The 10,096-nt window shown below is 44.5% G+C and overlaps 1 protein-coding gene across 1 annotated transcript; it reads left to right on the top strand.

Annotated features, from left to right (window-relative positions):
* The first annotated feature begins 949 nt into the window (after positions 1 to 949).
* LOC124671500 (glycine, alanine and asparagine-rich protein-like) lies at positions 950 to 7,420 on the top strand. The gene is made up of 2 exons (XM_047207868.1): positions 950 to 973; positions 6,809 to 7,420. The coding sequence occupies exons 1-2, from the start codon at positions 950 to 952 to the stop codon at positions 7,418 to 7,420; spliced, it is 636 nt and encodes a 211-aa protein (XP_047063824.1).
* Positions 7,421 to 10,096: the final 2,676 nt, after the last annotated feature.

Raw genomic sequence — 10,096 nt, 5'->3', positions numbered from 1 at the left:
TAAGTAAAATTATTGTTAAGTATACAATATTATATACATTAATATACTATATATATTACATATTTGTTAAATTTTCTTAAGTCAAAATTTTGTTAAGTAAAATTATTGTTAAGTATACAATATTATATACATTAATATACTATATATATTACATATTTGTTAAATTTTCTTAAGTCAAAATTTTGTTAAGTAAAATTATTGTTAAGTATACAATATTATATACATTAATATACTATATATATTACATATTTGTTAAATTTTCTTAAGTCAAAATTTTGTTAAGTAAAATTATTGTTAAGTATACAATATTATATACATTAATATACTATATATATTACATATTTGTTAAATTTTCTTAAGTCAAAATTTTGTTAAGTAAAATTATTGTTAAGTATACAATATTATATACATTAATATACTATATATATTACATATTTGTTAAATTTTCTTAAGTCAAAATTTTGTTAAGTAAAATTATTGTTAAGTATACAATATTATATACATTAATATACTAGTTAAAATTAAAAAGAACAAAAAAAAGTAAAAACAGAAAAAATCCGGCGGCCGGCGCCCCTTTCATGCATGTTAAGTTATTTTGCCGTTTTTTTTGCTAAGTTTTTTTTTGCTGTTAAATATTATATACATTAATATGCCGTTTTTCATGCATGTTAAGTTTTTTTGCCCCGTTAAATATTATATACATTAATATGCTGTTATTTTTTTTTGCTAAGTTTTTTTTTTGCTAAGTTAAAAAAAAAACAAAAAAAAGAGAGATCGAGAGGCAGGGGCGCCGTGTACTGGCGCGACCCCGGCCTGCCTCTCTCTCCCCCGCGCGGCGCGGCCGCCGGCCGGTATCGATCTGCCGGCCGCGCGCCTTCCTCTCCCTCTCTCTTCCCTCCGGCGGCGGCGGCGCGGCGAGGAGCAGGGGGCGGCGCGGCGAGGAGCATGCATGGGGGCGGGGGGCGGCACACAGGTACGTACTTCCGCGGCGACGGCGTCGACGATCGAGGGCGGCGGCGGTCGGCGAGAGGAGGAAGGGCGCAGACGTTCGGCGGCGCGTGGAGTCGACGGCGCGCGGCGGCAGCGGAGGTCGATCGGCGCAGCCTGTCGGCGTTCGAGAGGAAGAAGATGAAGTGAACCGGCGCGCGGGCGCGCTCGTTTTATAGGCATTGAGCTTTAGTCGCGGTTGGGCTCACCAACCGCGACTAAAGGGTAGCCTTTTAGTCGCGGTTGGTGAGCCCAACCGCGACTAAAGCTCATTTTTCGGCGGTTTCGAGATTTCCCGCGGAAATACCCTTTAGTCGCGGTTGGCGAGCCCAACCGCGACTAAAGGTCTTTTTCATAATACTTATCATTTTCAAAATTCTTAAAAATACAAAAAATTCAGGAAAATAAAACTAATTTATTCCAAAATATTAATAATACAAATAATATATCAAAAAATTCAGAAAAATAAAACTAATTTATTTATAAATGTTAAAAATACAAATAATATATCAAACAATTCAAGAAAATAAAACTAATTCATTTCTAAATGCTAAAAATACAAATAATATATCAAAAAATTCAGAAAAATAAAACTAATTCATTTAAAAATCTTAAAAATACAACTAATATATCAAAAAATTCAGAAAAATAAAACTAATTCATTTAAAAATCTTAAAAATACAAGTAATATATCAAAAAATTCAATAAAATAAAACTAATTCATTTAAAAATTTTAAAAATTCAAATAATATATCAAAAAATTCAGAAAAATAAAACTAATTCATTTAAAAATCTTCCCTCTTCCCACCAGTTCTTCCCGGCCGCCTCTTGTCTTCTCGTTGGCCCCCTCTTCCCGCCTCTTTCTTTCCGCCGACCCCTCTTCCCGCCTCGTCTTCCCGCCATTTCTTCCCTGTCTTCCCGCCTCTTTCTTCCCGCCACTTTCTTCCCGCCACTTTCTTCCCGCCTCCTGTCTTCCCGCTCCCATTTTCCCCGCCATTTCTCACTACATATATGTAGCCCGGCTAGCGAGCATTATCACATCTCTACAATCTCTCATCACTCTCTCATGGCTTCCACCGCACCCACTCTAACCTACCGGCAGGTGGAGGAGCTTTGCGCCTCGAACTACCCTTGCCCACCGGGCTACCGCGTCCCTGCCGGGCCGGAGCCTAAGCGCCGGCGGCGTGCCGGTCCCTCCCGTCCCTCGGGTGCTGCGCGCCGGGCGGCCATCACGAACCACTACTACCTCGACCTCACGCCGGAGCAGCGGATGAATCCCCGCCGGCATCCCGATAACCAGCATACTTGGAACGCCTTCTTCATCAATCGGCGTGAGAGGGCGCTCGCCGGGTATGAGGAGGACGGTCCGCCTCCCTGGAAACTTCCACGAGGCCGGCCGTCGGCTATGGTGGTACGGCCGGACTCTGCGGAGCGTCATGGACTACATCATGGCCGGCGATATCCCCCGCCTGCGCTACCCTCGGTTCGAGCCACGAGCGCCGCCCGACGAGCGGCGACGACAGCGGCAGCGGCGACGACGCGGCAACTTAGAAGGCGACGACTACCGAGTACAACGGCGGCGGCTATGAAGACTACGAGTATGCATATTATACGCCTAGGCAGGAGTATGACTAAATCACTCCAAATTTCATGTATGCGGGAGTATGACTTAGTCACTCCAAATTTCCTGTATGCAGTAGTATGACTTAGTCACTCCAATTTTCATGTATGCAGGAGTATGACTTAGTCACTCCAAATTTCATGTATCATCAGTGCTATCTCGAGTCAATTGAATCATTCGAAAATGGACACCAAACACATCACGGGTAATATAATTCACATGATTCATTCAACAAAGTTTGGTACAATAATAAATTATTACACATCATTTCTTCCCTTGTGTCCACAGCTTGCTTACGATTGTGCCGTATCCATGGAGCATCCTCATCATTTAACTTAATGCTTGGGTCGGTGTTCACTTTGAAGGGCGGAATTTCAGCAAACATATTATAATCTTCCGACATGTACTGTCTTGTCCTCCACTCCCACGATGTTTCTTTTCCCTGAAAGAACAATGTGGCGCTTTGAATCATCGCATGATGTACTGATCGTTTTCTTATCTTTCCGTTTCCTCGGTTTGCTACTCATGTCCTTCACATAGAAAACCTGAGCGACATCTTTCGCTAGGACGAATGGTTCGTCAAGGTAACCAAGATTGTTGAAATCCACCATTGTCATTCCGTATTGCTGGTCCACCGTTACCCCACCTCCTGTTAGCTTGAACCATTTGCACCGGAACAAAGGGACCCTAAAGGAGGGTCCATAGTCAAGTTCCCATATCTCCTCTATGTAACCATAATATGTGACCTTTTGCCCATTCTCGGTTGCTTGCATCAAAGCGGACACCACTGTTTTGGTTGGTGCTCTTTTTATCTTGGGCGATCGTGTAAAATGTATTCCCATTTATCTCGTACCCTTGGAAAGTCGTTATAGTCGAAGATGGTGTCTTGGCCAACATGTACGAGCTGATCTACAACCTTATTGTCACTCATTAAATGTTTTCTCAACCAAGCTGCCGAAAGTCTCCATGTGGGCCTTCCTAATCCGGGATTCAGGCTTCCCGGGGTTGTCCGAGCGTAAAATATTCTTGTGTTTCTCAAAGTACGGAGCCACCAAGCTGGAATTGGTCGGAAGCGTGTGGTGTGCTTCGATCGGAGAATGGCCGTCCATACATATCGTTGATTTCCTTCCGATCGTGCCTTTTCCACTTAGTCTCCCCTCGTGCCGCGATTGAGGAAGACCAATCGGCTTAAGGTCGGGAACAAAGTCAACACAAAACTCAATTACCTCCTCATTTCCATAGCCCTTGGCGATGCTTCCTTACGGCCTAGCACGGTTACGAACATATTTCTTTAATACTCCCATGAACCTCTCGAAGGGAACATATTGTGTAGAAATACGGGACCGAGAATGGAAATCTCATCGACTAGGTGAACCGGGAGGTGCGTCATAATATTGAAGAAGGATGGCGGGAACACCAACTCGAAGCGACAAGACATTGGACCACATCGTTACTGTAACCGTGGTAGAACTTCGGATTGATTACCTTCGAGAGATTGCATTGAGGAATGCACATAGCTTCACAATGGCTACTCGAACATTTTCCGGCAGGAGCCCCTCAAAGCAATCGGAAGCAATTGCGTCATAATCACGTGGCGGTCGTGAGACTTCAGGTTTTGGAACTTTTTCTCCGCCATGTTTATTATTCCCTTTATATTGGACGAGAATCTCGACGGGACCTTCATACTCGCTCAGGCATTCAAAAAAGATGACCTTCTCTTCTTTGGTCGGAGCGTAGCTGGCACGACCTTGAAACCGTTCCGGATACGAGGTCATCGGGGTCTTTCAAACTTTGCTTGGTCCTGTCGTGCTTCCTTTGTATCATTTGACTTCCCATACACGCCCAAGAAGCTTAGGATGTTCACGCAAATATTCTTCGTAACGTGCATCACGTCGATTGCGGAGCGGACTTCTAGGACTTTCCAATATTCTAGCTCCCGAATATAGATTTCTTCTTCCACATGGCTACGTGCCCGTCAGCTCCCTTCGGAACTGATTGTCCGCCGAGGACCCTTTCCAAAGATGACTTTCAAATCCTTGACCATATCAAATACCTCAGCACCAGTGTGTTCCGCAGGCTTCGGCCGGTGATCAGCCTTGCCGTTGTAATGCTTGCCTTTCTTTCTTACTGGATGACCTTTCGGAAGAAATCGACGATGCCCAAGGTACACGTTCTTCTTACAATTTGGCAAATGTACACTTTGAGTCTCATGTAAGCGGTGCGTGCATGCATTGTATCCCTTATTTGACAGTCCCGAAAGGTTACTAAGAGCAGGCCAGTCGTTGATGGTTACGAAAAGCAACGCTCGTAGGTCAAATTCCTCTTCTTTGTGCTCATCCCACACACGGACACCAGGTCTGCCCCACAGCTGTAAAAGCTCATCAACTAATGGCCTTAGGTACACATCGATGTCGTTGCCGGGTTGCTTCGGACCTTGGATGAGCACCGGCATCATAATGAACTTCCGCTTCATGCACAACCAAGGAGGAAGGTTGTAGATGCATAGAGTCACGGGCCAGGTGCTATGGCTGGAGCTCTGCTCGCCAAAAGGATTCATGCCATCCGTACTTAGACCAAATCTTATGTTCCTTGCGTCGGCTGCAAAATCTTTGAACTCTCTGTCGATCTTTCTCCATTGCGTTCCATCTGCGGGGTGTCTCAACTCCCCGTCCGACTTACGGTCCTCTTTGTGCCATCGCAACAACTTGGCATGCTCTTTGTTCCTGAACAGACGTTTCAACCGTGGTATTATAGGAGCATACCACATCACCTTGGCGGGAACCTTCTTCCTGGGTTTCTGGCCCTCAACATCGTCACCAGGGTCATCGCCTCTGATCTTATAACGCAATGCAGTGCATACCGGGCATTCATTCAAATTCTCGTATTCACCGCGGTAGAGGATGCAGTCGTTGATGCATGCATGTATCTTCGGAACCTCTAAACCTAGAGGGCAGACAACCTTCTTTGCTTCGTACGTACTGGCGGGCAACTCGTTATTCTTTGGAAACATATTCTTCAACATTTTCAGCAAGTCTTCAAATGCCGAGTCAGCTACACCTGCCTGTGCCTTCCATTTCAGCAAATCCAGTGTGCAGCCCAGCTTTTTCAGACCATCATCGCATCCGGGGTACAGCGCCTTCCTGTGATCCTCTAACATGCGATCCAAATTCTCCCTCTCTTTTTCAGTTTCGCAGCGACTACGTGCATCAGCAATGGTCCGACCAAGATCATCAACGGGATCATCACGTGCCTCTTCTTCACCTTCCCCTTCACCTTCCCCTTCACCTTCAGCATCCTCCATGAAAGTATCACCGAAATGAGCAAGATAGCTTTCATCGATGAAATCATCCCCTTCTTCATCTTCTTCCATTATAACCCCTCTTTCTCCATGCTTGGTCCAACAATTATAGCTTGGCATGAAACCGTGCCGAAGCAGGTGCAGCTGAACATCTCTTGAGGAAGAGTAACCCTTCTGATTCTTACATTTAACACATGGACAGATAACAAAACCCCCCTGCTTGTTCGCATTAGCCACTACGAGGAAATCATTCAAACCCGTACTCGAACTCGCCGGAGAGTCGGTTACCGTACATCCATTGTCGATTCATCTGCATTATTATAATATAAAATATATAATTAACCATCATGCATTTGTTAAACTAACTAGCTACAAACAATATAAATTAAACAATGAACTACACACACATGCACATTTTATCAACGACACATCAAAGGTTCAAGTTGCTAACCGCGATCGAGGAGGAAAAAATAAATGAGAAAGTTCAAGTGTGGCTCCAACACTTCATATCATGTTTGTTTCATGCTCTTGGGGCATTTCATCAAACACCTTATGTGCATAAGAGGAACCAAAAGCAAACCTAACACCCACTTGTGAAGCTTGTGAAGAAAATGGCACCAAATGGCTAAGTGTTGGCTGCTGGGTGGGTATATATAGGGGGGGCGGCTTTAGCCGCGGTTGGCCAGGCCAACCGCGACTAAAGGCCTTCGGGCACCTTTAGTCGCGGTTGGCCCGGCCAACCGCGGCTAAAGCCCCCACGTGCAACGGCTGGCCACCGAGCGCCCTGGGCCCAGGCCTTTGGTCGCGGTTCGCCTCCCGAACCGCGACTAAAGGTACCATTAGTCGCGGTTCGTTTACCTTCGCGACTTATGGGGCTCACCGGAAGCCTGTTTTTCTAGTAGTGTACGCTCCTGGCCCTGAACATTCTCTTCTTCACCTTCGCCAATGCCACCGGACGTCCCTGCCCTCCAAGCGGGGGCAGCGGCGGGGGTGGGAGTGGTGGCGGTGGCGGAGGAGGGGGAGGGGGAGGCGGCAACTGCGGCGGCAACTGTGGTGGCGGCGGGAACGGAGGTGGCGGCGGAAACGGGGGTGGCGGAGGAGGGGGCGGGGGAGGCGGCAACTGTGGCGGCAACTGTGGTGGCGGCGGCAATGGTGGTGGAGGCGGGAACGGTGGCGGCGGAAATGGTGGTGGCGGAAACGGTGGTGGCGGAAACGGAGGTGGCGGCAATGGCGGCGGCGGGAATAACAACGCTACCCAGTGCCCGGTGGACGCGCTGAAACTGGGCGTCTGCGCGAACGTGCTCGGGCTGCTGAACGTGACTCTGGGGAGTCCGCCTGTGCTGCCGTGCTGCTCGCTGTTACAGGGGCTGGTGGACCTAGAGGCGGCGGTGTGCCTGTGCACGGCGCTCAGGCTCAACCTTCTAGGCATCAACCTGAACCTGCCTATCAGTCTCAGCCTCGTCCTCAACAACTGCGGCAGGAACGTCCCCTCCGGCTTCCAGTGCCCCAACTGAACCCGGCCGGTGCATCCGCGCGCCGCACGTGCATGGACACGCGCCAGCATGCGTACATGATTGGCTATTTCAAGTACCACCTCCTACCCAATTGTGTGTTTTGCATAATCATCATTTGCTTTTCTTATGTGTGATTTGAATTGATTTCGGAGAACATGTACTAGTGAACTCCTAGAGCTCCACGTACATGCATGCACGCATCCTTACATGCGTTGCTTATGGATTTCGGTGTGTGTGCTTGATGTGTTACTCCTCAGTCCTCACATGTTTGTGAGTCCGATTATGCAAAGTTCTCATGATGTACCGCTGTATTTGATTAAATAAAAGAATTTGTTATTTTCGATCTGTTGCATCTGGAAATTGTAGCATTGTGATTGAATTACTTGCTGTGGGTAATTGTGTTGTAACTTGTTTGGAGATAGTTCATTATTGTAGTATTATGCATTTTTTATATATATCTCGGAAGATCGAGAAATAAATGGTTCTGAATCGCCGCCGAGACTCATCCGATCTAGACAATGACTTTCGTGCAACTGCAAAAGATACGCGAAGAACTTGATGGAATAATTATCAGCGGCTGGGTGAGAAATATATAATTTTAAGTTGCTCTTGGGAAAGTCACTCCCATAGTTATATTGATATTAGCTTGAATTATTTGTGCTAGTATTATACCATACTTGAGTAAATTAGCCAAAACGATATAAGCGAGAATTGGAGCCTCTATGGTTGAATAACTTAATAGGATAGTTAATCATCTTCTTCATGGATCAGACACCTCCTAATTTCCAATATTTCTTTTTGTATACAACCATTGACAACCTAAAAAATTACAGCCTAGCTCCTCTTAAATGCCAATATTGAGCGTTTGGTTTTGTGGAGCAGATCAGTCAGGAGTTGTCAGGTTTCAACGTGCGTTCCTCGCAGTTATCAACCATTGTTGCTTAATTTCAAATCCAACGATTAGCAACTCTTTCCCTCCATATTCTTAAATCTTAATGTTCCGTCCTTATAAATTACAAAAATATTAGATATACTTAGTCCACTCAGAACTATTAATCGGTAGCATAATACTTGTGCTAGCTAAACAACATCAGTATATTTTTTCCCTAAAAAAAACATCATTGTATTTTTTATCATCTCAAAATACATGTGTCCTAAAAGAACTTATAGTCACCCGTTCTGAACTTGAACTGAAGATATATAAACATATTACTCAGATATATTGTTGAAATAACAAGAAAAGTAAAACACCTTTTTCATGATTGCATATATAATTTGCCAAAATTTTACTAGTAGCATATTCATATCGATCAAAACAGTCGCAGATCCTCGACAATGCATTGATGTCTAAGCTGTCCCATATTTTTTCTAACGTATATATAGTGACATTTCGTTTTTTTAAGATAAAAACGTCTACTCATTTCATTGAAATACTAAACTCCAGTTTTATTCCTACCATGTCGTACAAGGCTATCAGCGATCGACAGCTAGCCAGCTTTTGAAAGTCATGTACAAACACTACACCACGGTAGGGTTTTGGGGGCATTTTTATGTGCCTTTAAATGTATAAATTGTGCCCTAAAAACTTATAAGGGCACATAAAAATGTGCCAAATTTACTTGCTACTCGGAAAGTATTAAGGGCACATACAAAATGTGCCCTTATAAGTATACATTTGAGGGCACATATTTAAATGCCCCAAAAACATTTGAGGGCATATTTTTAGATGCCCCGAAAACATTTGAGGGCACATTTTTAGAATGCCCCAGAAAGTTTAGAGGGCACATCAAAATTGTGCCCTGAAAAGTTTAGAGGGCACATCAAAATTGTGTCCCGAAAAGTTTTGAGGGCACATCAAAATTGTGCCCTGAAAAGTTTAGAGGGCACATCAAAATTGTGCCCCGAAAAGTTTAGAGGGCACATGAAAATTGTGCCCCGAAAAGTTTAGAGGGCACATCAAAATTGTGCCCCGAAAACTTTAGAAGGCACATCTAAATTGTGCCCTGAATTATTTATACGGCACATCCAAAATACAGTTTTAAAATTCACATTACAGCCTAAATCAGTAATAAAGTTTTCAAATGGAAAATTTAGTTTACAAATGCATAATTCAATTCACATCATCACAGTTTTTAAACAGAATGCAGTTCACACACAGTCTCAGAATTCAATTCTATGAAAATCAAACTAGAGTTTGTTCCTTTACATCTTCTTTTGTTCAAGTCGCCCAGATATGCTCCGGCATGGCAGGACATTCCAGTCCAGCACCTCTGCCCCGATCTCCTCCCGCCATCAGGTCGCCTAGATACCCTCCGGCCAGCAGGTCGCCTAGATCCCCTCCGACCATCAGGTCGCCTAGATCCCCTCCGGCCATCAGGTCGCCTAAAAATGTAAGAAGTTGGGAAGGCAATTTTGCAGTATGTAAAGGGTTTGTGCATAAGTAATTTTATTTGTAAAACTGACACTGCCAGGAGTATCCAGCTCTTGCTTTTTATGCTACATTAGCCATGAGTATGTTGTTTGTGTTATCACAAGCAGATGTTGGCAAATGACAGAAGCAACAATCAGAACAGAAAGATGATCAAGGAGTATATGCCTAAAAGCAAGGAGTAATCACGTGCTGATAATACACTGGCATCGTCTACTGTTAATCAACACGCAAAAGCTTACCAATAC

This window comes from Lolium rigidum, chromosome 7, assembly GCF_022539505.1.
Source record: "Lolium rigidum isolate FL_2022 chromosome 7, APGP_CSIRO_Lrig_0.1, whole genome shotgun sequence".
In the NCBI taxonomy this organism is placed as follows: Eukaryota; Viridiplantae; Streptophyta; class Magnoliopsida; order Poales; family Poaceae; genus Lolium; species Lolium rigidum.
This window is presented reverse-complemented; position numbering and strand designations above follow the sequence as displayed.